General features: G+C 32.7%; 3 protein-coding genes across 3 annotated transcripts; 1 reads left to right on the forward strand and 2 right to left on the reverse strand.

Annotated features, from left to right (window-relative positions):
• The first annotated feature begins 2134 nt into the window (after positions 1–2134).
• On the forward strand, positions 2135–3358 carry LOC110819793 (histone acetyltransferase (DUF1264)). The gene is made up of 4 exons (XM_022049103.2): positions 2135–2494; positions 2577–2659; positions 2762–2876; positions 2990–3358. The coding sequence occupies exons 1-4, from the start codon at positions 2200–2202 to the stop codon at positions 3244–3246; spliced, it is 750 nt and encodes a 249-aa protein (XP_021904795.2). The 5' UTR covers positions 2135–2199; the 3' UTR covers positions 3247–3358.
• Positions 3359–6137: 2779 nt separating this feature from the next.
• LOC148240263 (uncharacterized) lies at positions 6138–6536 on the reverse strand. The gene has a single exon (XM_088212114.1). It carries the CDS (start codon positions 6534–6536, stop codon positions 6138–6140), a length of 399 nt encoding a protein of 132 aa, XP_088068240.1.
• A 4366-nt stretch (positions 6537–10902) lies between these two features.
• LOC110819792 (myrosinase 5-like) lies at positions 10903–14400 on the reverse strand. The gene is made up of 13 exons (XM_022049102.2): positions 14180–14400; positions 13882–13942; positions 13732–13790; positions 13565–13640; positions 13324–13401; positions 13144–13231; positions 12750–13005; positions 12484–12599; positions 12072–12289; positions 11825–11856; positions 11615–11711; positions 11409–11511; positions 10903–11264 (listed from the first exon to the last, which is right to left on the reverse strand). Exons 1-13 carry the CDS (start codon positions 14381–14383, stop codon positions 11090–11092), a joined length of 1563 nt encoding a protein of 520 aa, XP_021904794.2. The 5' UTR covers positions 14384–14400; the 3' UTR covers positions 10903–11089.
• Positions 14401–27799: the final 13399 nt, after the last annotated feature.

Raw genomic sequence — 27799 nt, forward strand, 5'->3', positions numbered from 1 at the left:
ATGAGGTCTGATGTTTTCATTTCATAGTTTCGTGTGCATATATTACTGTTTTCTTGATTATGGGTTGAATGACTGAGAACCCGATGTTGTATGTTATCTTGTTTGGCATAAATTACTGGTTTGCTTGTTTGTGTGTGAATTGATGATGCTGACTGAGGAAAAGGGGAATGAAAGGTTATGTAAATTGATAATTGTATAATGTGGTCAGCCTGACTAGATATCCTGGGAGATGGTGGACGGACCAGGTCCGTAGGGAACTCTACCGGGATTGTGGTCTCTCATACCGGACGGGGTTTGGAGACCTTATGTGTTTTGGCGCCCATACCAAACGGGGTATGGGGACAGCCCATTTCACCCTCATACCGGACGGGGTATTGAGGTTTATAGTTTTGGCGCCCATACTGGACGGGGTATGGGGACGGCCCTGAAATCTGATTACAAGTGTTAAGGGTTCACGGGTAGCGGGACCCCTATGGATCCCCATGGATACTAGTAGGCTGGAAAATGAGGAAAAATATGTTGTGAAATGATTGAATTGCAAAATGCGTGATAAGTATTATGTTATACAGTTCATATGATTTCATGATGATGATAATGTTATTGCTTTCGTATATTGTTTTATGAATTTCACCGAGGTAAGTGGATAGTAAAGGATTTTATTATTGATAAACGAATTTGTTGTAAATTATGCTCCATTGATCTTTTTGTGTTTTCTACCCACTTTTACCTCCGTTACGGTGAGATAGTGTGATGTCTTTACTGGGCTGGTGTAGCTCATTCCTTATTTAATCATTTCAGATCAGGAAGACATTGTTCCCGAGCCCGTTCCGCATGAAGACGGCGAATGGGACGCCTAAAGACTCCGTAGTTATATTTATAACTTTTATTTTCGAGTTTCTCTTTTAGTTAGTTTGTTCTTTTATATTTTGAGCACGTTTTTTGTTTTAGTGTAAGGGATGTTAATCAAAATTTTTTATTACGCTTCCGCATTTGACATTTTTAAATACACATATTTCATTTTAAAAATTCCGGGGCCGTTACAGGATTGCTTTCGGTACCTAAGCTAATAAGGTCAAGTTGTTGGAAGGGTTACATAAAAAGGTCGATGTCAACCTGTCTGTCACGCAGCATGCTCTAGTTTGTTCGGATTGTTAACTGGACTGTCTCACGAGATCAAATTTTTTTTATTTTTATAATTTAGCTCTCTTATTTTTATTTTTTTTTTTAAATATTCATCAGATTTAAAATTTCATCACTTTTTTTTAAAATTATTTTTAATTTCGTCCTTAATTTATTTATTTTTTTAAAAAAATTCAATTAAAATAAACAAAATTCTTTATTAATATATTTTTTAAAATAAAAAAATTCATCTTGTGCTGATTTTCGGAACTGAATATTATAAGGGTAACCTAGTTACTCTAATTTTAGGGTATCATTAGAATTGCCCATGATGAGCCAAGGTGATGGGTGAACTAGAGAGAGTTATTTGATATTATGTTAAAATTTAATTTTTTTACTATAATACGGAGGTTTGCACATTTTGTGTATAACTAAGATATGTTACAGTTAGAATATTCAATAAACTCTAAATTCTATAATAGAAAGATTTAATTTAATTTTGATTGATGATCAAAAAATAATATATGAATATTATAATTTATTATATAAAAGAGTTAAATTGAACTTTTAAAAATTTAGTTTCAAATAAAACAAGAGAAGAGGAATAGAGATATTTATAAGTACATATAATAATTCGATCTAAGTTCCGACAATTGATCCCTAAGAATTCAAAATTCAATTAATTTAGTACATGAATTATATATTAGAATCAAATTTGATATTGCCAAGAAATTTCTAGCTTTTGTAAATTATTTTCTTCATGATATAACTAAATAATATATCCACCTTTAAAAAAAAATTTAAAATATCTTTTTAAACAAATTATTATTATTTTTTTGTTTAAAAGAAAAAATCAAGAAGGGATGAGATGAGAAAATCATGAAGCGGGACCCACTGACTATATATGACGTGTCCACAAACTCCCAAACGACACCGCTTTTATCCGCCACCTCATCTCCTCCACGTTGACGTGGTCCCCAGACGGCTCTCCACGTTCTTCTTCATTTCTGTTTAAATCTTTTCATGCCGCTGCAAAAAATTTCAACGCAGAATAAATGAACGGTTAGTTTGTCGGCGATTATGGCTTCAACCGACGAATCGCCCGGTCGGACTCCGGCAAGCCATGGGGGAACAGGGCCATGTCAGACGGCCGGAAAACCCATGACGATGGGACAGAAAATAATCGAGAAAGGATCGGAGGTGATGCAGAGCTTCAAGCCAATAAAGCACATGAGCCAGCATGTTTGTACTTTCGCTCTGTACAGTCATGACTTGGGTCGGCAGCTGGAGACTCATCACTATATCTCCCGTCTCACTGAGGACTTCCTCCAGGCCGCCGTCTACGATTCTGATCAACCTAATGCTCGTCTCCTTGGTACACACACACACACGCATATATATATATATATTATATTTATACATGTATGCACTATTCTGATCTTACATGTAACACGCAGGAGTTGAATACATATTGTCGGATAGGTTATATGAAGGGTTACCAGCGGAGGAGCAAAAGCTTTGGCACTCCCATGCTTACGAGGTTCTATATACGTACATCCACATATATATATATGTGTGTGTGTGTGTGTGTAGATCCATTCTCATCAGTTATATATTTTGAATCGAGTAAATGGGTGTACAGGTGAAAACAGGACTGTGGATTCATCCAGAGCTTCCAGAAATGGTGGCCAGACCAGAGCTGGAAAGTCTTGCGAAAACCTACGGCAAGTTCTGGTGCACTTGGCAAGTCGACCGAGGTTATTATTAACAACAAGAATTATTCAATACTACATAATTATAGATTAATTAGAAATTATTAATTAACAGAACAGTGAATAAATCTGATTGGTATAAATTTAATTTCGATCAGGTGATAGGCTGCCATTGGGAGCACCGGCTTTGATGATGTCACCACAGGGAGTGGCGTTAGGAAAAGTGAAGGAGGAACTGGTAGAGAAGAGAGATCAGAAATACAACATATCAAGAGAAGCTTTGGAGGAGAAGAGAGTGGAAATAGCAGAACCGGAGTGGATTAATCCGCAGGCTGATTACTGGAAGCAGAATGGGAAAGGCTTTGCCATTGACATTCGACCGGCTGAAATGAAACTAAGGGCACCCTTCCCATGATCACCACCCTATATGCAATATATGTATATATAAGCATATGAAGTAGTGTTTCATGACTCGTTTGTTTGTGGGTTGTAGATGTAATTAGTCTTTGCCATATATATATATATATATAGAATGTGTTTGAAGATATGGTGTTTATGTTTAAATTATATATATTCCATATATGATATAATGTTTTAGGATACGGATTAAATTTCGAAATAATTTAAACTCATTAACAAATCCATACTTAATTTCATTAGGGGAAAGCATAAATTGTATCAAAATGATGAAAATAATTGAGTGTGTATATATATATATATGTGTATATACATATACAGTCGTATGTGAAATTATAACAGTACATTCTGAATACATTAAAATTGATAAAATTTTGAATTATCATATTAACTTCGCTTAAAATATCTCGCTTTAGATTTTAATAAAAGATTATTTTTTTTTGTTTATACAAGAAGCAAAGAAGTACTTTTACTATACTAGATTTTCAATATTTGTCACGTACAAAATATAATTTTAGAAGATTTTTTATTATTATACAAGGATGATATGAATATTGTTTTATGTAAACAATAAATTTTACATAATTAAAAAGTTTTTTAATGAAAATATGAAATGGATTAAAAAATTAAAGTATATATAGTAATCAAATAACTTGAACATATAGAATTATTGTGACAGTCTGAATTCTCATTTAGAATCCTGATTGTACGCACACCATATTATAATAAAATAATTTATAAAAATAATTTGTACAGTCAATTTTAAAATAATAAAAAGTACATCATTTGCATATTTAACTCAAAATACCCAGTATCTATGAAATATATCTAAATTTTAAAATAAATACTTATAAAAGAAAATATTTAACATTAAGTAATATTCGAATTGAAATAAAAGTTAAATGATCTCCTAGCAAGTCATTCATTGTTCAAGAGTGGGGTTATGAGTATAATGATATGAAAGAAATGAATAATAAATAAGGTGAGCTTAATATGCTCAGTAAGTATGTAAGTAACTAACAAATAATAGGATAATCTGTTCAAGTTGGTAGAAAACATAAAACTGCTGATGGAGATGGTTTAAAATATATTTCTCTTTAATTCAGAAAATACGTGATATTTACAGCCTAATTCATTAATCGAACCTTACAAATAAGTTTATTCAGTAATCCAAAATCCATCATCTCAGTATCATGACTCATGGCATAAACAGTTCAATAAATAGTATAATTTAGTATTCAGTATCACGATTTAGACAATAAGTAGTTTAGTAGATTCTAATTCAGTATTTTAGTATCATAGAAGTTACACATGACTTCATATCCATTCCTATCAGTTTATATCCTATTAAAGTAGTTTCACTACACGATGTCATTTCTGCCTGTATCAATGAGAGCAGTAAAGATCCCCTCAACCACGTGAATATGTTACAATTTAGTTCACAGTTTGCAGTACACAATATTCAGTTCATAGTTCTCACCGCTTCGCCATGTCTGGCTAAAGCCGTATCCACGGGTAGGGTTCACCATAGTCACCTGCCAAATGACCACACACACACTCACCCCTCGATGATACTGGTTAAATAGGTTTTTCAAATCTTTTATTGTCTATATATTTATTTCATCTCACTAATAAATTTCTTAATTTTTATTATTTAATATATTCTATCCCCTATCACACGCTGACTGTAACCATTCATCATCCTAGACTCTTCTACATGTTCTTAATATATTCCCAATTACATAGCAACCAGTATATATACGAATTCAGTTACCAAAACATAGCAAAAAAAATCATCAGTAATTTTATTAATGAACATAAATAAGAACACAACAATCAATGGAAAAATTCTGTTGGAATCATGTGCCTAATCACCAATTATTAAAGGTCACAATTTTAATATCTTAGAAAGCTTAAACTACATTTATAAACACTTATATGTTAACCTGATTTCTGTTTAAATTTTGTTCGTGAAATTATCCCCGATGTATAAGATTAATCTCTTACAGTGATATCCGAATCAGGTTAGTAACGAGCTGGTTATCCCCTAATTTCAAGCACCATATCTGGATTTATTTCTAGTTATAGACCGGATATGGAACTTATTATACTAAAATTAAATAGGATTAATAAATCCTAAATCTAAAATAGTAAACCATAAGGGTTTTTTTGAACTCGCCTACTCAAACCGGGTCTTTAGAATTCACCGCGTGCAGCCAATGGAAGTTCGTGCGCCTCTACACGCGTCATCATCGGACCGCCACGCACCGCTGCCGCTTGCCACCGATCGCTGCTGATCGCGACTATGAAATGGTCGAAATTCATCGCAGAATGCCCCGCGCCCTCGGATTCGGCACAAATATTATGGAATCGCGCTGAAGGGAGCTACAGAACGACCGAATGCACCTGGAATCGCCGCGCTGACTGCCCCTTTCTCCTGTGGACCGCCGTGCGCAACACCTCCTTTTTTTCCTCTTCTCATTCCTTCTATCCTCTCTCAGTTGTTGACTATCAATAGTCACAATCTTCTCCCAATGTTTTCTTTTCTCTCTCTTTCTCTCATTCTTTCTATCTCTTTCCATCTCTCTCTCTCTCTCTTTTTCTCTCTTTTCCAGCACCGATCGCCTCCCCTCCTTTCATTTTTATGAGGAGGGGCGGGAGGAGTGCTACACAATTCTTTTTCCTCATCGTGCAGTTCTCCATCCCTCGTTTCTCGGCTGGTGGCAAAGACGCGTACTCCTCTGCCTTTATAATTAAAATGACGCCATTTTGGAAGTTTCCCAAAACGATGTTGTTTTGGGTCTGTTACAATCCCTCCTCCTTAGAAAAATTTGGTCCTTTAAATTTATTTTATTAATATAAAATATTCTTACATAAAGTTAATCTAAATTACAAAACATTAAATAGATGGGAATACTTATCTCGAAATTCTTTTTCTTGCTCCCAAGTGGCTTCCTCTTGAGTATGGTTCTGCCACAAGACCTTGACTAGGGGAATCACTTTGGTTCGAAACACTTTTTCCTTTCGATCCAAGACAGTGACAAGAACTTCTTCATAGGATAGATCCTTTTGAATTGAAAAAGGCCTGTAAGGCATCAGATGAGATGGATCAGGATTGTACTTTTGTAGCATTGATATGTGGAATACGTTGTGAACTTGAAATAGCTCTAGGGGCAATGCTAGTCGATAAGCAGTTGCTCCAATTTTCTCTAAAACCTCAAGTGGGCCAATAAATCGATGACTTAGCTTTCCTTTTTTCTCGAATCTATTGATGCCTTTGAGAGGCATGATCTTCAGAAAAACATGATCACTTACCTCGAATTTAAGTTCCCTTATTTGGTTATCTGCATAGCTTTTTTGTCTATTATGGGCTACCTAAATGTTCTTCCTTATCTTAGCAATCTTTACCATAGTTTCATCTACTAACTCTGGGCCAATCAACTTCCTTTTCCTAACTTCTTCCCAACAGATTGGTAATTTACAGGGTCGACCATACAATGGTTTCTAGGGGGTCATACTAATGCTTGCCTGGTAGCTATTGTTATAAGAAAACTCTTGTTAATCTTGTTTAGGAAGAATGAATACCCTAACCATTCCAAATCCTTACTGAGATGTGATATAGGAGTTTTAATGCTACTTCAAATATCTTTAGGCATTAAATCATCATATTCTCAATGGAAAGAAAACTTCTCTATCTGATAATTTGTGTATGCCTAATTAGAACTCTTCTTTCTAAAAGCCCTTGTCCCTCCTAAATTAAATTTTCATGGGAGAAGAGGATATCCTAAGGACATGATTTAATCGCAAATCATTAATAGTAACTCAGAATATGATTCTCTTATGCCAAAAGAGAACCCAAAAATAATGTAATCTACCTGTATAAACTTTCAAGATAAACACTATTCAGAGTGGCACTACGGAGGTGTGGTTTGGATTCATAAACCACCACACATGAAATATTTCTATCTAAACCATCTCAGAATTACTATAAGTGAACTATGCATAATAAAAACCCTATGATCAACCCTACTACTATTACAGACTACTCCAATACGAAAGTATATGACCTCTCTATTCTCATATCTAGAAGAGACCTTAAATTTTCTCAACCATTTGTAAAAGTATGCTAAGAAAAAGGAGAGAAGACAACTATATATCTAATATTTTATAAGATTGATATTCGATTAGGATACTACAAACCAACCTTCCTAAAAGGCAAATTTCTAAATATTGTACGACTAATAGTAAATTCAGATGACCAAAATTAACCTAACCAACCCTTAAGTAGCCATTAATTATGATGATATTTTTTAATAACAACACTGTTAGTGTGACTAACCCTCGCATATCGTTTATTTATTCTTAAATTGGAATGTAAAATTTATAAGTTATACCAATATATCAAGATGAATCTTCAAAATAGACACCCTCAAATTAAAAATTAAACACATGAAGGAATATTTTTCAAGTCAACAAAGACTAAATGAGAATACGATAAAACCACGAGTCATATCTTAGTGTCATACCTAAGAATAATCACTTGCAACATTGGGAAGTGAAAGGTGTAGTATTTAACCATAAAAGGAATGGAATAGGTAGAGAGTATAATCATTTTAGCTACGCCATTATATGACCTCTCAATCAAAGACTCTTAATAAATTTCACTAAGTGTATGAATTTCATAACTACTTACTTAAAAGGACCTTAAGAAAAATCCGATCAAGTGCTAAGGTGCCTTAGAAATCATTCAAACCTTGATATGGTAGTAGTACGATTTGACTAAACTAGAGAGTAACTTATTTAAGCACCAAACCCACTGAGTAAAGATGAGGAAGTTTCAGTACTAAAGGTAATTTTTGGAAATCAGATAACAAAGGATTTTCACTTAAGACATGAAATTTGATAGAAGGTAACATACCATAGTGTCGAGGTATTCAGGTAATTAAGAACTCGTCCGTGTGAAGAATAGAGAATGAGGAGTCTATTAGGAATTTTTAGTATTTGACGAAATTAGAAGAACTATACGAGTTAGTTAAAGGATAATCTAAGTAGGCATCAAGTCATCAAATTTGAAAAAAAAATTAGGAAATGAATAAATAAATAAATAAATAAAAATATTAAATTTATAATACAAACTCTTAATAACTTTACCTTACTTATGGGACTTAGAAAAGAATTGACTATGAACTAAAAAGATCCCATTAGTAAAAAACATTATAACAAAACCTTTAGGTTAAAGAGGAAACTTGAAAACGAGCAAGAATGTCTTCAACCCACTTGCTCACAGTAAATTTGGAGGACTACATTTATTTTAAAGGGGGAGAGATTGTAACAACCCGGCTCAAGAGGAACAACCCAACCAATCTGCTTCTTAGAAGCATGAAAAGCCCAAAACGACACCATTTCGATAAGTAGGTGAAACGACATCATATTAAAAGCATCAAAATAATGTCGTTTTAGTGATAAAAAAGGGCAAACAGAGGCGTGTACGCCTCTGGCCGCTGAAGAAAAAGAAGAAGAAGAGGTGTGTACGCCTTTTCTCTCCACTGAAGGAGGGAGAAGGCCTGTATGGGGCTCTCCTCTCTCCAACTATAAAAATGGAGAGAGCGAGCCATGGAGAGGGAGAGTGGTGCAAAGAGAGAGAAAGAGATCTCTGTATAGAGAGAGAGAGAGAGAGAAGAAATTGGGGTTGTGGCCACCACCGACCTAAGCGAGGCAGCCTATGATGGTGCACGGCTCTCACGATGAACCGAGGAGTCTAAGCGGTTGACGACCTACTCGATCGGAAACCAGAGAGAGAATCGTGCAACGGCTTGCATCTGAAGAAGAAGGAGATCCGCAGTGATTAGCCATACAATTTTGCATATTCTTAGCTCCTTCTGGTGCAATTTCACCATGTACGCACTAGATTTGTGTGCACGAAACATTTCACGGTAAATTTCGATCGATTCACGATGGTCTGTGGTAGCATGTGGTGATCCAGCAGTGGTCCAGCGGAGCGCTTCGACAATGGCACGTTGTGAACTAGGGACACATTTGTGGTGGCACGTGGCAATTTCAATAACCGGGATCGCGTGTCTATGGTAAATCTCGGTCTGATTTTGTATTTTAATTATTTTCAAAAATATTCGTCATTTAACCTACGTATATTTATTTATAAACGAGAAAATTATCTAAACATTAATCGGGATTCATAGAAAACTGTAGACTCGAACTAATAAGGATTCCAATACTTTTTTATTTGACTGTAGGTAAGGGATTGGGTTAGTTTCATTTATAGGCCTCCGTGTTTTTTGGAACCTTATTTTCCGTTGAAATGACTTGTTTACAGACTTTACAAACTGTTCACGTTTTCCACCACAAGTTATGTGAACTCATCATATTCACATGTGTACAATTGCATATGATCGAAAACCTACATAATGTTATGGATAACGTATAATTATGTATTCATATTGTTACTTGTATATATATGCAAATTTTATGCATGCTAGTTATCAAGTTATATGTGTGTGTGAGGCATATATATATAAATGTATCATTGTGGATTGTGCAATGTGTGTGTATGAGTGAATAATTTGTATGCGTCTGCTTTTATAATATATATATGTCTTGTGCAAATATACAAGTATATTTAGGTTGTATGTGTTGCGTGCTTATATACACTTATTTGAGTCGATAACTGTGCGTATAAAGTGTGTGTATTATGTTTGTTGTGTAAGCTTGTTGATATATAATATATATATATATGATATATAAGTATACTGTATACTGTGAACTATGAACTGAACTGTAGCGTATTCATTGGGTAAAAGGGATCCTTACTGCACTCATTGATATCGACGAAAATGACATCGGGCGATGAAACTATTTTTAATAAGATATAAACTAAGATGAAGAAATAAGAAGTCACGAGTAAAGTTTACAATACTGAAATACTGAATTGATATCTACTGAACTGCTTATTGCTTAAATTATGATACTGAATACCAAATTATGTTATTTATAGAAATGTTATGCCCTGAGTTATGATACTAAAATAAAAAATTTTGAATGTTTACTGAATGAACTGATTTAGAAGATTTGGTGATTGAGTGTGTGCATGTCTTTGTTGTGGGCACTGCCCCTTTTCTTTACTGAGTCTGTGAAGTTCACCTCAATTCACATCCCCCAATACAGATTAGTTCAAATCAAGAATAAATTTAAGGTCGAATGAAGACTTTGAAGAATCTTTAGTGACAGTAAGAATTCGTATTGTAAAGTCAGTTTAATTATATTATAGCGATGTAATGTAAAGGATCTTATAAGTCTCATGTCTTATAATTTGGTATAGGGATGATTGAATTTTAGGTTTTTGTTTATTGCTATGTAAGTTTATCACTATATGTGTGGAGTAGCGCTCATTTCTCCATGAAAAAAGTAAGTCGTTACAATTATTTTATTCCTTAGTTAATTTTATTAATAAATTAAATTTTAATTTCATTATTTACAATATACTAATATATCTGTTAAGAAAAAGTCATCAAGATAGTCATCCATAAAGGAATGAGTTCTATTTTTTTCCTTTTTTTGGGGATAAATGAATTAAACCAAAAAATTTTGTAGGAAGAAGTTGATAAGAGTGAGGTTAAAATTCGAGCGATAGAACATATACTTCATAATAATATAAGGAGATATGATTTCATTATTTAACCATAATTTATAGTAGTACAACAAACTATAATCTTCCTTATTTTTAACTGATCATAATAGTCGACCAGCAATAGTTTTGGAAGATTAATAACATTTTATGCTGCAACTCATAATATGAAACATACGATAGAGTCACATCGATTCAAATGTTAAACAACATTATTGAGGAAGTCAGTAAACCACAAGGCCGATGCTTTGGGTTTTCTATCTGATGGATCACTGTAATTTACATAGTTTAACCCAAACCGTACTGTGAATCCTTGAACAAATTCGTAGTTATCTAATAACGACCATGCAAAATATCCTGCAACATTGCTTCCTTCACTGCACATACACAAATAAATGAAAGAAATTATATTTATTATAAAATAGTTTTAATTATATATTTTTATGTGTACAAAAAAACATGTTTTTGTGCCTTGAAGAAAGTCTTTATCTATGTTTCTTACAGTAATTAAAGAGACTTACGCGATAGCTTTTTTAAGGGCTAAAAGATGAGTTTTGTGGTAATCAATCCGTCCCACATCAGCTAAAGTTTCATTAAGTGATATCGTGCTACTATCAGCATAACCTAAAATCGAAGAAATCTTGCTTGTTATATACTTAAAAGAATACTTAGATATATATTCATCAATATAAATATATTAATGAACCATTAAAGAAGTGAATCATACCATTTTCTGTAATGTAGGTGAGAGGATTGTTGTACTTATTTCTCAAGTAAGTCAAAAGATCATAAAATCCCGTTGCATTGTAATAAAACAATGTTGACTGCAAAGTTTTAATTTGAAGTTACACAATAGTTAAAATAACATTAATGTGTGTGTCGTCTATACCACATACATATTTGGTTAATTTAATTAATATATCATTATGTTTCTTACATTTATACCAATTGGAACACCGTCACGAACATCTGTAATAGTAAGATTCATACAAAGTTTAATTAGTACATGATAGCGTTATCATGAATAACGAATACCTAATGTTAACATCTGACTCTTACAAAAATATATTAAATTTTGATAAGCTTTAATAAACTACGTGTATGTATGTATATATATATAATTATTTGTACTTACTTGTACAAATAATTATTTATACTGTAGTATTATAATTATTTATACTTACTTGTAGTTCCAAATCTTCCGTCAGTTAAAACACTTGGTTTTGTGGGATCAGGTGCACTTGTATCAAATGCATATAATGGAAAATAATAATTTAAGCCAAGAAAATCAATTGATCCTTTAAGGAGTTTAGATTCCCATGGAGCGAATTGCGGTAATCTTTTGCCAACTAACTTCTTCATAGATGATGGGTAGTCACCAAATATTATTGGGTCCAAAAACCTATCAAATATTAGAAAAAGAAAAATTAGGACCACTATTGATCTTTTGATATAGTGTATTTGAAACATATATATACATAGAAGTTTTTTTTTTTTCTAACAATAATTTTATATTTTAAATTCATATTATTACATTACTTCTTTATATTGATCCTACTAGGACCTATTTAGTTTTGGAGGATGTTAACTAATTACCATCCAAGCTTGAAATCTTGAGCTCGTTGAGCAGCATTAGTATCAGCAACTGTGTTCCTCAATGGATAATACCAATTAGCTATCAATGTGATACCTATATTTCCTTTTTGAGTTTTCTGCAACATCAATAGGTTATACAAAAATATTAGTAGTAAAAAAAAAAAAAAATCATTTACTATAAAGTAAATAAGTCTTCTTGCGAAATATGTAAGACTATATACAATTTTTCATTATTATAACATATTTTAACAGTAATTAATTTTAACCTTATATTCTCTTCTATATAATTGAACAACTTCTGCATGGGCAAGAAGTTCATGATAAGCTACAATATATGGTTCGGTTCCTGAATCCCCTCCTGTACAATTATTATTCATCCATGCAGAACATCTTCCGGGTGCTTGTTCACCTTTCCCATAAGCATTAAACGCAAGGCTGTATGGTTGATTAAATGTTATCCAGTACTTTACTTTGTTACCAAATTCCTTAAAGCAAAGATTTGCGAAATCCCTATAATGTAACCTGATATCACAAAAATATCAGCTAGTGGTTAGTGCAAGATCTCAAAGTATTTTGTTAATTATTTCATAGCCCAGTAAAAGTTCATAAAATTCTTTCTTCTTAACTTCATTCTTTGTATAAAATTTTAAAACTACTTACACAAAATTACGATCTAATAGCCCGTCATACATGTCCTCTAAAGTTTGAGGGAGATCCCAATGAAAAATAGTCACAAATGGTTCAATATCTGTATTTAATCACAATATAATTAAAAATAAGTATTATGAAAATAGAAAAATATTTTTATTAAATACAAATTTAATGAAATCAAGTCACAACCATTAGATAAGAGTTCGTCGATAAGATTCTTGTAGTACTCAATCCCCTCTTTATTTATTCCACCACTTATCCTTCCCTCTGAAAATGGTATTAATTGTTGAGAAAAAACAAAATTATGTTAGAGAAACTTGTCAAGAAATGGTAGCCATAAAAAATTCTCATGATCTCCATTAAAAAAACAATATTGATTTTAGTTTTTATTTTTATGTAATTATTCACTTTTGTTACAAATTGTACTTACTTGGCAATATTCGAGACCAAGCAATTGAGAACCTATAGCCATTGACACCCATGTTTTTCATCATTTCAACATCCACCTATTGTTAAAAAAAAGTTAGTAATATAAAAAATCATAGAACTTCAATTGGCTTTTCAAGATCTTTTTTTTTCTTTACAAGTTGGTACTACCTTATAAAGATGGTATGAATCAGTAGCTTGATCTGCATCCCTTCCATCGCTCGACTTTTCTGGAATTGAAATAATTTATTTATATATATTGATAAAAAAGTATAATAATAATTTTTTTTCTCAAGAGATTATATATGTAAAACTATTTACCTGGATATCTGTGGGTGAAACTATCCCATATGTTAAATGCTCTATGTGTCACACCCTCAATCTAAACAAAAATAAATAAATAAATAATCAAATCATATTATATATGTATATATATAATTTTTCTATTATTTTAATAAAATTCTTAATTTTTAAAAATTTATCAAATGTAAGTGCTTAGATTTATAAACACGAACTTATACAAGTTTTAAACTAAATAAATCACAATTAAGTAAAAAAGAAGAAAATATATTTTAAAATAGCAGGCTAAAAAATTTTCTATATCTTTGTGCAAAGATACCTGAAAAGCTGACGTAGCAGTACCAAAAATAAAATTATTAGGAAAATCACGGCGATTCAAATCATTCTCATCAAATATCTTATAAGAACCTATGTCCTTATAATTAATGATAGAGAATGGAATGTTACGAGCTCCATTGATACACACCAATAACCCAACGAGAACTAGAAGGAATAGATATCGAAACCCTACTTGAATTGCCATACTTGATTTTTTTTGCTTGCTGTGAGTCCTTTGGTCCCAAAACTGGCCTTTATATAGTTGCTGGAGCTCCTCTCCGGAAGAAATCTTTACAATTATTTTATTTACAAGTAAATATCAGCTAATGCATGTGAATGAAAATAAAGTTTTTAATAATTTTTTAAGTGTATCATTTCTTGGAGATGACACTATCGACATTAAGATCATTAAAAACATGTGAAGAAAAACAAACAAATTAAGCTGCAGATCGCAGCCTCTTGAGCAGCAGAAAATAATTAAATATTGATGTGAAAAATTAGTATTATGATTTTATTGATAATTCACCTAACTACCAAAAGATAGGGTTTTTTTAAAGATAGTATATTTTGGCTGAAAATAAAATTGCTCGGGACAACGAAAGAAGAAAAAAAAAATTTAAAACGACCAGCTGTAACAACGAGCAAAATTGTCGCTAAAATAAACCAGTCTTCAAAATGCATGAGAAAAACTGAAAGCAAAAGAACTGCAACTGTACATTTCCTTAGCACAACATCTTTTTTTGTTGCTAAGTATGAAGAGTGATAAAAAATTTTGGTTCGAATCAGAGTAGTAAATTAATCTCATAATGTATATAATAAATTAACTGTAATCGTTCAAATTTTCATTTCCAGCTCGCTGCTCGTTGAGTTTCGTTTTAGCTTTTGTTAGTTTTTTTTTTTTTAATCCCCTTTGTTTTGTGTATTTTGCTGGTGTTCTTATTATGTTGTATTATTTAAAAATATATGAACTAAATCGAACAAAAGAATTGGTACAGGGGTTAAGAATGTGCATGCAGCGAAGGAAACAATATTTGAGAATATTTTAAATGGTTGTCGGTATGCAAGTATGAATTTATCCAAACATTCACAAAACATTGCAGTTTAAATTATGTCAATTAGAGAGCAAACAAAGAGATGGTTTATTGATTTTCTCAACAACCATTTTAGCTTTTAGAAATTTCAACTACTAAAACTTAGAAAACCGAACATACTCTCATGCAAAATTCATAGATTTTATAAAAATATTTTTATCTATGAAATATTATACGGAGTAATTAAAAAATTTTATTTAATATTTTAAAGACGAACGAATATTTTAGCTTGTTTAAGTATCCTAGAATCAATTTAAAATTTTTATGTTCAAATATCAAAATTTATTTTTTAAGATTTAAAATCTTTTAATTTCGAAACATATCCAAGTCGTCTTTCAGTAATTAAGAATCATTTTGCAAACTATTCAGCTCCATAAGTACTAACCTTATCTTAGATTTGATCTAACTTGAACTTTCCTAATTCTACAAACAAAAACCTTGTCTCTGATATGAAATTTTTACTCCAAACAATAGATTCTTCATTCTCGAGAGACAAAGCTTGAAATCTTTGCTATAAAAGCTTCTTCAACAAAAAAAATTCAAATATTTCTTAGCAATTATTCATATTTCTTCGATAATTTAAATCAAAATTAAATATGTTAACAATATCTTGGAAATTTTTTGTGAGAGAAAATTCATTTCATTCAATATTCAACCAAACATACAACCATCTTGCAAAAACAGGTGAGCCAAATAAGTAAGTAGACTTTGGAAAAAAATGAATGATATTAGAAACATAAAAAAAAATAAATAAATAAAAATAAATTAAAAACTTCTTTAGAAAGTACACGAGCTATTTGATTAATAGCTCACGATACTTAGCTGATTGTGATCGCATTCATCATTTGAATAAGGGCTCTTACATCCCCCCTAAGAGACTAATCTCAAAATTTGTCCTTAAATAGGATATTAACTGTAAAAATGAAAATGATATCAATCTTCCAATCATACCATATACTAATAACTAGTTATCCAAAAGTAAAGGTCTACATTTCATTAATCTTTGTTGTGCATGGAATATGAATCCTTTTCCACGCCTATAAAGCTTATAACTCCAAAGCAAGCTTGACACATTATATTAAATCTTGTCTATTATCATTAAAGCATCAGAGTTTATTTTGAAGAGACCTGATTATGGCATCCTATAGAAATATTGATTGCTTATTGGGTTGAGGTAAGGACAAGTACGTAACGAGCTCCTTCTTTTAAGAGGTATGCATTTCATGGATCAATCTTTTAATTTTTGAGCTAGTTCTAGATGGTTGGCCCATTTGTTATTATGAACCCACTAATTTATTACCTATTATAATTCCCAAAATATGAACATAAACAACATATACTGTGGGACCGAAGCATAGACAATTTTGATTCTAACCAGTACTACAATAATAATTGAGGAGATGATACTTGGAAAAATGGGCAAACTCTCCACATAAAGGAGAAACAATCTCCTTACATTCCTAAAAACATAAGGGAAATTGTGTTAAGATGGATACATTTGGAAGCAAGTCTTATGCTTAGTGGTAGAAATTTTTGCAAGATTGTCAAACCAAGTGTTTAACAGAGATAAAGTTCTTTTGTAATTTCATCCAATTGTAGGAGCTTGTGAATTAACAACGATGAAGTCACCATTTCATCTCAGCCAAGCTCTATGATAAACTGATCGCACATTGTATTCACCATTTATTATAAAAGGTGAACTATTTTATCACGTAGACTTTACCTACTTAATGGTATAGTTAATATGTGAGCAACCTTTTAAGGATAAGCAAGAGTTTAAAGAGGTATAAATTGCAAGCTGGACCCCTTGGGAGAATGAGATCCTCGAAAAAGTTAATTGTTACAAATCAACCTTGGAATTTAAATTATGTCGTTGATTTGGTAACAGTTTGTCCTCTCGTATGTTAATAGGATGCCAATACGACACTCGCCACCTTATATCTTTATGTAATTCTTGACTAACCAATAAAGCTTGTTAATTGTAATTGGGTTTAATACCTTTTAGACTAAAAGAAAATCTCCATTAGAAAGTATATTGCTAAAAGAACCTTGAGTAGAGATTCACCTTGATTTATAAGTTGCCAAGCTCGTTTTGCTGGCACTGCATGACTATAACCTTAAAAATATTGAAAGCCTAATCTCCCTTGGAAGAGTTTATATGATTTAAGGCTTTGATGCCCTAATGAGCATTGTGTGAGTTCTAGATTATATTATTGATTCTGAATTCTGCATCATTTGATATTAAAGTTCAGACTCCATATAAACGTCACTATCCTTTATATTTATTCTTTACTTTCTTGCATCGTTATCATCATCCATATAAATCTATATATATATAAACCCAAACAAGAAGTGATAACTTGAAGCTTTCTTTGGTTTTTACTTTTCCATTGAGCATATAGCTCATCATGACCATCATTTGAATTTTTTTCATTTTTTGTGACTATGTTTCTTATTTAATCAAAAAAAATAAAAAAATAAAAAGAATGAAAGGAAATAAAGGAAAGAAATCATGATCAGTCAATGCACGAATCAGGAAAGTACTTACCTTTTGTGCTCAACTACACTTTTTAATAGCAGTGCAAGGTCGATCTCTTCAAAGTAAACTTTATTTTTTTTTTTACCTAAAAATCAACATGCATCCATACTTACACATCTCATTAAACACAAGACTTCATCATCATTATAGAACATAGCATACATCGGAAATAAAATTTTAAAGCCATCTTCGATTTTCCTCCTTAGGGGCAAAATTGAATCCATATATCATTCTCCATAATTATCATATGCATTCTCAGTTTCTTTTGTTCTTTAAGCTCTAGGTCCAAGACACATCTAACCATTTAATTTGCATTCTAGTGCTTAGCATAACATATAACATACTTACCCTTACTCCTTGTATTAACACTTTTAGTCCTAGTACTTGTGTGGTATATTTTTTCCATAAGGCTCTTTGCAGTGTGTTAAAACTATACTTGAATATCCTTATTGAATAGGACCCTATCAGGCACTCAACTTATAGGCAGAAGACTCAGTGGTAAAAGACAAAAGTGGGTGAACTCATTAAAGGGTAAAAGTCGAGTGAGTGAAACATGAAAGACATGGTAAATGAGTGATTATTTCTTTCCACTAAGACTATTCTTGCAGGACAAGTGTTAAAAATGTCTAGTGAAAATCAAAGTCTCGCCGATATGAGACTATTCATGGAGGTGATACAAGTCGAACTAGCATGACTTAGCCAAGTAGTGGAATGCATGAGGAGTAGACAAAGTGAAGTGATATATGAGACTCCTAACATTTGATGGCCTAAAATCTGAATCCCTGATGATGAGGCCGAGTCTTATAATGGTTATGAAGACAAAAATCAGGTTAGGAGGAGAAAAGATAGAAGAGACAATAATATCAGCTCCATCGAAATGAAGACACCACCCTTCAAAGATAAGAATAATGTAGAAGCCTACTTGGAATGGAAATAAAAGTAGAGTTAATCTTCAGCTACCACAATTACAGTAAAAAAAAAAGGATCAAGCTAACAATTGTATAATTCACTTATTATACTCTAGATTAGTAGGATCAATTAATCCTCACCAGATGACAAAATGGGGAATAACCAGTTAACACCTGGAGAGAGATAAAAATCGTCATGTGAAAAAGGTTTATACCCTCTTTCTCAGAGATTGCAATGTTTAACGTATCGATCTATGTCTGTTGAGGACTATCACAAGGAAATGGAGACAGCCATGATTTGGGCTAATATCAAAAAAGATCACGAGATAACCATAATAAGGAGATTGCCAACATTATCGAATTACAACACTACATGGAGTTAGAAGATATGGTACGCATGGTCGTAAAAATCGAGAGCGAACTTAAACCTAAAGGGAATGATACATTCCATGTCGCTCCCACCTATGGCTCAAAATGGCTAAGGAAAGAGGAAATGAAATGAGTCAAAATAAAGAGGGAGAAATAAATCAAAACTAACCCAAAAGGTAAAACACCTAACTCATCTCATAAACATGGTATCATTAAATGTTTCAGGTGTCTAGGAGTCGAGCACATAACCTCTCAATGGCTAAATAAGAAAATTATGCTATTAAAAGATTATGGCAGAATAGATAGTGCTAGTGACTATGAAAGTGATGATAGTGATAGTATACTGCTTAGAAAATATAGATTAAAAGCATGAGTATGTCGCACAAGGAGAATCCATGGTCATTAGGAAAGCCCTCAATATCTAAGTCAAGGAAGATAATGATAAGATGGAGAACATATTCCATACACGATGCCTTGTGAATGGAAAGGTGTGCAACATGATCATTGATTGAGTGATCAGCACTAAAGTAACTAATACTACACTTGTCTAGAAGTTGGGATTGACCTGTACTAAACACCCCAGCCCTATAGGTTACGGTGGCTCAACGAATGTGGAAAAAATGCTACAACAAGCCCTTCAACTTTTTATCCATGCCAAATGGATGATGATAGCATGGTCTATGAAGATATGACCATGCTAAGTGGACCCACCATAAGAGGGAGAGTAAAAAGGCTATAACAAGCCCTTTAACTTTTTATCTAAGATTGCATCAATGAGGAATGTGGGTTTGGATTAAAAAAAATGAAGTCCAAAATAAGAAGAAAACAAGCCCTTCAATTTTTTATCCAAGATTGAATCAATGAGGAAGATGAGTTTGGATCAAAAAATAAAGTCTAAGAGAAGAAGAAAACAATCCCATTAACCAAGGGTATAATGGTCAATACAACTCAATCCATGTGGAAGAAGACAATAAGCAAGAAAGGAAAAAAAAATTCCCATAAAGGAGAAATCTTTTGCTTAAGGGATTTTAAAGAACCAAATCACATGGTTTAGGAAAGATATAGGTGGCTTTTTTGCTATTTTAATGGCCAGCCATAATTTAACATATTTACTTCGCTTAATTCCTTCATAATTAATTAAGATTTTTTCTATTTAAAAAGTTTCACAAGAGAATATCTTATGTAGCATATTTTAGTCAAAAATCTTCTAAATTTTTATTATTTTCTCATTCAAGATAATATTTAATTTCTTTTGAAATTTCAACAATTAATTTAGGATATTTATTTTTTTATAATGCACATGTTCTACTCTACAAATAGGTTTTTACTTTACAATTGTATGCATTCAAGTTTTACATTAATAAAATCAAAGAGTTATTTTCAATTAGTGAGGTGTCTTTAACCTTCTTATTGAGTAAAGATTGGATCAATGTATCATGGTATTCTTGTGGCATTTTTCCATTCTTTTAATTTTTTAATGATCTTAGTTATTATCACTTTATTAATAACGGGTTAAGTATGAGGATTTTTATAGGATTTATGTAACGGTCTGTGAACTTGAAAGAAAATAAATTATGAATTGAATGCAGAAGCGAAATTAATAGTTAAGGTTTACACTCCGTACACAATAATTCATATTACCTAATAGGGCTACGGAAATAACTATTTTAAATGAAATAACGGAAATCAAAGAAATAAATAGAAAATAAACAACTGGGCATCCTACTACAACCATCTTGTGGATCAGGCTTTGGATCTTGGTCCTCTTGATCTGAAACGATTAATGAAAGAGTGAACTACACTACTCTAGTAAGAATATCACGCTACTCACCGACATAAAAATGAAGATTGGTAAAAATTATGAAAATAACTAATGGAGTTCTTAATTTAAGTAAATTCGATAATCATAAATAAAATCATTTACCGCATACTTACTGTAGTGAGATTTTTAAAACTAACTTATAGAGTTAATAACATAAACAATATCATAATCTCATATGCAATCAGTCAGCAACAACAACTTTCTCTTTTATCAACCTACTAGTATCCATAGGGGCCCCTAGGGATGTCTCCACTATGCGTGAACCCTTTTTTTTTAATATTTTCAATTAACAGGTTGTCTTCATACCCCGTCTGGTATGAGTGTCAAAATACTAATCCTCGATACTCTGTCTGGTATGAGGCAACGTTCACAATAGAGTTTCTTATGTACTCAATCCATCCACCATCTTCCAGAATATCCAGTAAGGCTACCGTTCATCATTTTACTTAATCAAACAATTTTTCCGTTTACCTTTAATTTCTAGTTTTTCAATTTAACTGTAATTACATAAAACAAGTAATACATACATCAAAGGAGAACAATCGCATCGTCATTCCAATTCCAGTGTATTATCATCTATTTGAAACTGTAAAATTAACCAATCAGCTAAACACGACAAAAGTAATAAATAATCGGTTTCGACTCTAATAGTGACCTGTAATTAATTATGGATATTTTTCAAACTACACAAAATTCTGTATTATTATTAATTAAACTTCAATTTCATAACAGGGAATAAGGCAAGAGATTCTTACTCGAATTGGTGTCAGAACATTAAACTTTTGGTTGCGCCTATTGGTGGTCCCAAGTTCCCTAAATTTTTCTTCGGGGATTAAAACACGCTTCAAGTACCTAAAAATACTCCAAAAAGTCCAAAATCAGTATTAGCAACCCTTTTTGGCCAAATCTAAAATTCTGGCACAATAGTCCCGCCCGCGGTGGTGATTTGCCTCAGGTTGGCCATTTTCAACCGATTTCAGCTGCTTTTGTACCCATCCTTACAATAAAACATATTGAGGGACCTCGGTTGGCCGAAAAAAGTCGAAAAATCGAAGCTTACCGGCGGCGGAGTTCTCCAATGCGGTAACTCCGCTGGCCCACCTTCGCGGTTGGGTGTTTTGCTTTGGTCAACCTGTAGAGAAAAAAATGATAATTATAATAGTGAAAAAATTATACGAAATGGGAATCGGGAAGGGTCTCATCAGAGGCGATTTTTGTTTTTTCCCACGGTGGTGTCGTCGGACTATGTCCACAGTTATCGGCTTATCTGTCGGTTCTTTTGTTCTAATTTGGCCATGGGATGTTCAAAATTAAATTTCGAGCAAACTAAGAAAATTTTACCTCTTTTGGCAGTCGAAAGTGGCTCCAACGCGGCGGCAGGCGGCGGTCGACTCCCTTTCCGGTAATTGTTTCTTCTTCTCTGATGCGGGGGTCTAATGGTTAGGGTTAGGGTTTGATGTGAAGATGGTTATTTATATCTGCCTCCTTTTAATATGGGTCGTCCATCACATTTGATCTAGACCGTCCGATCGAGTTTAAAGTGAATTTGGACCGTTCGTCGCGATTTGATCTGAGTCGTCCGATTACGTTTAAATAGAAAGTAGATATGGACCGTTTATCGCGATTTGATCTGAACTGTCCGATCTCGTTTAAAGGGAGAATAGATCCAGACCGTCTGTGGGAACAAATTTGGACTGTCTGATCACGGGCACGCGGATGGCCAGTGTGGTCTCCTGTGTGGCACCGCGTCAGCGCGCCTTGCCACGTGGCGTGCTACGATTTGTCAGGGTTGCTGACTGAGGGTCTTACGTGGCACAATTTTTTAAAATTATATTTTGACCCCCAATTTTTTATTTTTATTTTTCAAAAACTCCCACATAACCCAAATTTTCACCTTTTTTCCTAAAATTGTTTTCAATTTCATCATGCACCTATTTTTCTTCATTTTTACATTAAATAAATAAAAAATTAAAAAATTATATTTATACATTAATTTTAATTATATTAAAATTAATTAAGGGTATTACAATTTAAGCCTTAATGTGCATTGTGTGAGTTCTATATTACAATGTTAATCTTGAATTCTGCATCAAGTCTATTCGTATATGTTTGCTCACTTAGACATTCCACGAGAAAATGTTTAGGGATGTAATCTCACATCAACCAAAGTATGAGGATTTGTTGGACAAATATTTTTAACATTAAACATACAGTTTCATATTAGAATTTAACAGTTTTGTTGTATTGTTGGCTACCCATGTTTTCATTACTTATTGAATCGCTTGTAATGAGGTTGATATTAACTTAGTAGTTTAGTTGATGGATTTAACATATCCAAATCTTTTTTCGTTCCATGCTCCATGTATAGATCTTGTAGATAATGTCCTAATAGAGCTATTTACCTCATACTTTCTCTTTTTTTCTTTTTTATAGTTCCTTATTTACATGCTATATCTTCTATTGAGCATTTTTTTTCTTATGTTACTAGGCGTGCTTGGTGTGCTATTTTGATTAACTAAGCTTATTGGTTAAACTTTTATCTAGTACTAATCTATTGACTTATTGGTTTAATCATGGATGTTGTTTGAATTTGGTATTAGCTTGTACTATGGTTTATTAATAATTAAATAAAATTTACTTTTTATATATATATCGTGATGAATTGAAATATATATTTAGTAAAAAATTCAATTATCACACATAATAGAAATAGATAGTTAAAACGAAAAGAAGGTGTCTATACTCCTTATGTCACCCATTTATTGTTTCTTTAACTTGGTAGGTGAGATAGCTTAATTTGTAACTTAGGTCTAAGGTACAAATTTAGCAACAAATATCTAAATTAATAATAAGATATTGTTGTAAATACAAATCTAAAATACATTAAACCTTAGCAATGAATAGTTAGATTAGTGGTAAACGACGCATTATAATTATAATTATACATATTAAAAGTAGGTGAACAAAATTCAGATCCAGAATAGTTCAGTATCTAGATTTCGTTATTTGCACTTAAAATAATGTTGTTAGTGTGAAGTGAACAACATGAGGGTAGTCTTAATATTTATTTGACATACATAAAATCATTTCATCATTATAATATTTTAAATTTTTGTTAACTTAGATTATCAACTCGGAATTTATATAAAAATCAAATTTTAAATATTTAATTTATAGATAATAATCTTAAGTAAGTAGGTTGAGATTATCAATTTTAAATTTGCTTTTCTTCTTATACTTACAATTTGTTAATTTACTTGATAATTTTTTATTACAAGTTACCAATTTAATATCAAAAGTTTGTGTTTAAAAATTTATATTTTTCTAAAGGGTGTGTTTGGTTCTCCTTAAAATATACAAGTTTCAAGTGTTCGATATCGTGTAAATTGATACCGTTCTTTTAATAATAAGTTTTACGTTCATGTATTTGGATCATAGACTTTATAAATTTTATAATAAAAATATTTTATTTTAATTTCTCAATTATGTAACATCTTAAAATTAAATTTTAATTATTATTTCTTTTTTTGCTAAAAATATAGGAACAACTTTTGCTATTTTTTGTTAAAAAAAATTAAAAAATATATTTTGAAACTATTTTATAAGCTTAAAAACTAAATTGACAACTATACAAAAATCGGAACTGAATAAAAACATATGTAGCTCACATTTCAACTATTAAATTGATTATTTGTTCTAAATTTTATTAGTTTATATTTATATATTCGACATTTTGATTAGAATAACTATATCAAGAATACGAGAAAATAAAGAATATACATAGCGAGAAAATTTTTAAAATTGGTGCAACAATCTCGGTTTCTTATAACTTGATCAATACAAACATTTTTTTTTTTTTTTGTAAAATAAAACCATCTAATAATTTTAAAAATTCTTATTATAAGTATTTATATTATGGGTAATTTATAGATATTTATACCATGTAGGGTGCATGTAATTAATCACGTGCAAATTGTATGAAATTCAATGGGTGACCATGTCAGGCTTATTAACAATGATGTTATTATAATTTATTAGAGTAATTAATTATTAGGAGATTACTTGAGTAAAAGCATATTGGGTTAATATATAGTTAATATATATAGTCTTTGTCTTTCACCTACTAATACTTAGCGTATCAATCGGATTAGTCTCGTTTGTATAAAATAACATCCATGTTGGTTTATATATATACATGCAATATGTCTTTATATGCATACATATTTTTCATGTATAACTTTTAGGTCCAAACCCGAATGCGTGTACACACATATATCTATATATATATATATATATAAAACATATTTATATAAAAGGATATTGAAACCCTACTTGAATTTGCATACTTGGTATTTTGCTTGCTGTGATTCCTTTGGTTATAAAACTAGCATTTATACAAGTTGCTGGAGCTCCTCTCCGGATAAATCTTTATAATTATTTTATATATAAGTAAATATCAGCTAATGCACGTGAAGGGAAATAAATTTATTTGTAATTTTCAAGTGTAGAATTTCTTCAAGGTGACACCATCGACACTAAAGTTCGTTGAACACATCCAAATTAGCAGCAGAAAATAATTAAATATTGATATGGAAAATTAATATTATGATTTTATTGATAATTCACCAAACCACCAAAGGATAGGGTTTTTTAAAGATAATTTGTTTGGCTGAAAATAAACCAGTCGTCAAAATGCAAGAGAAGAACCGAAAGCAAAAGAAACTGTGACTGAACGTTTCCTTAGTATGAAACGGCCCCGAAATTTAAATGAAGATATATGTATTAAAAATCTTAAATGCGAAAGTGTAACAAAAATTTTTAACTAACATCCCTTACATAATAACCAAAAACGTACTCAAAATATGAAAGAATAAACTAATTAAAAGAGATACTCGAAATAAAAACTATAAATAGAACTATGAAGTCTTTAGGCGTCTAACTCGCCGTCTCCCTGCGGAACGGGCTCGGGAACCCCGTCTTCCTGATCTGAAATGGTTAAGTAATGAATGAACTACACTAGTCTAGTAAAGACATCACACTATCTCACTGCCACATGAGTAAAGGTCGGTATAAAATAAAAACAACCAATTGAGCATATTTTATAAGAAACTCATTTATTAACATAAAAACTTTTACTGTCCACTTACCTCGGTGAGATTCATTAAAATAACTTATTAAAATAATTACATCATAAACATCATAAAATCATGTACACTTTGTAACCGAACACATGTCATACTTTTGCACTTCAATAATCAGACAACAAATTTCCTCTTTTACTAGCCTACTAGTATCCATGGGGATCCATAAGGGGTCCCCGCCACACGTGAACTATTGACATTAATAACTTGATTCCAGGGTCATCCCCATACCTCGTCCGGTATGAGCACCAAAACCATAAACTTCAATACCCCGTCTGGTATGAGGGTGAAACGGGTCGTCCCCATACCTTGTCCGGTATGGGTGCCAAAACACATAAGGTCTCCATACCCCGTCCGGTATGAGAGACCACATTCTCGGTAGGGTTCCCTACGAATCCGGTCCGTCTACCATCTCTTAGGATATCTAGTCAGGCTGTTCACATTATCCATGTATCAATTCACATAACCTTTTTGCCCATTTTCTTGGTCTCAATCATTCAATCATACACAACATGTAAACCAATAATTGACACCAAACAAGACAATACAGTATCGGATTCACCATAATACAAACCATAATAAAAGAAACCATGATTCATGCATACGAGATCATAAAATAAATACATCAAATATCATATTGTATTTAATACTGAAAAATGGATCAACCAACAACTGGCCAACAATGTATCAGATTCTGGCTCCATTGGCAACCTCAATCAATTATACATATCTATAAAGTCACAAAATACCGTTTAATTATTTATTAAGCTTTAATGTCGTGATAGGAGATAGGATGAGAGATTCTTACTTGTTTTGTGCGCCTACTGTATTCGACTCTACAGTGCGCCTACGGGCTGTCCCTAAATTCTCTGAATTTTTTCGGAAAAACTGAAACGCACTACCGGTACCTGCACGTGTCCTAGAAAAAATCTCAAATCAGACCTAAGGCCCCTTTCGGCTGATATCGGAATTCTGACATGGTGGCTCCAAAATGCTCCGACGACGCCGCCGCAGGCGGCGGCGGCGATCCGCCTCGGGTTGGCCGTTTTCGACCGAATTCAGTAAAACTTGCATTGGTCCCTGCAATAAAACAACCCTAGGGCCCTCGGTGGGCCAAAAAATCACAAAAAACCGAGACTTACTAGCGGCAGTGCTCTCGGGTCCGGCGGCTTCTCTGGCGCGAGTCGTGTTTTGATGTTTGCTCCGGTCAACCTGTAGAAAAAAGGACTGTGATCACAGTGGTATAAAAATTGCATCGAACGGAGACCGGGAAGGGTCTCCTCGGAGGCAAAAACAGAGGGAAGCCGCAGCGGCACCGCTGGACTTCGACGGGATTTTTCGGCTGATTGGCTGGTGGTTTGGTTCTAGTTTGGCCATAGGCAGATTCAGCGTCGAAAAACGAGCCAGGGAGAGAAAATTTACCTCGATTGGCGGTCGGAAAATTCTCCTGTGCGGCGGCGAGTGACGGCGACCGGTTCCTCCGGCGTCTGGTTCTTCTTCTTCGACGAGGCACTGGCGGCTAGGGTTTGTGGTCGGGTGTGGGTGGGGTTATTTATACCCTTCCCCTTTTAATCTCAACCGTTCATCAAGTTTTAATCTGGACTGTCCGATCGCAATTTATTTGGAATTAAATCTGGGCCGTCCATCGCGATGCGATCTGGGCCGTCCATCGCGATGCGATCTGGGCCGTCCATGCCTGATTGAATCTGGGTCGTCCGTACGCGTGAGATCTGGATCATCCGTGCGCACAT

This window comes from Carica papaya, chromosome 9 (assembly GCF_054855325.1).
Source record: "Carica papaya isolate Zhongbai chromosome 9, ASM5485532v1, whole genome shotgun sequence".
NCBI classification, from domain to species: Eukaryota; Viridiplantae; Streptophyta; class Magnoliopsida; order Brassicales; family Caricaceae; genus Carica; species Carica papaya.

What these genes read in the sequence shown, in the direction of transcription:
- LOC110819793 (XM_022049103.2), top strand. Translation starts at nt 2,200, where the DNA reads ATGGCTTCAACCGACGAATCGCCCGGTCGGACTCCGGCAAGCCATGGG. An exon ending in ACCTAATGCTCGTCTCCTTG is followed by an intron (nt 2,495 to 2,576) that starts GTACACACACAC and finishes TGTAACACGCAG; the next exon opens with GAGTTGAATACATATTGTCG. An exon ending in GGCACTCCCATGCTTACGAG is followed by an intron (nt 2,660 to 2,761) that starts GTTCTATATACG and finishes ATGGGTGTACAG; the next exon opens with GTGAAAACAGGACTGTGGAT.
- LOC148240263 (XM_088212114.1), bottom strand. Translation starts at nt 6,536, where the DNA reads ATGCCTCTCAAAGGCATCAATAGATTCGAGAAAAAAGGAAAGCTAAGT.
- LOC110819792 (XM_022049102.2), bottom strand. Translation starts at nt 14,383, where the DNA reads ATGGCAATTCAAGTAGGGTTTCGATATCTATTCCTTCTAGTTCTCGTT. An exon ending in TTGGTCTCGAATATTGCCAA is followed by an intron (nt 13,402 to 13,564) that starts GTAAGTACAATT and finishes TACCATTTTCAG; the next exon opens with AGGGAAGGATAAGTGGTGGA. An exon ending in CAAGATTTCAAGCTTGGATG is followed by an intron (nt 12,290 to 12,483) that starts GTAATTAGTTAA and finishes AATATTTGATAG; the next exon opens with GTTTTTGGACCCAATAATAT.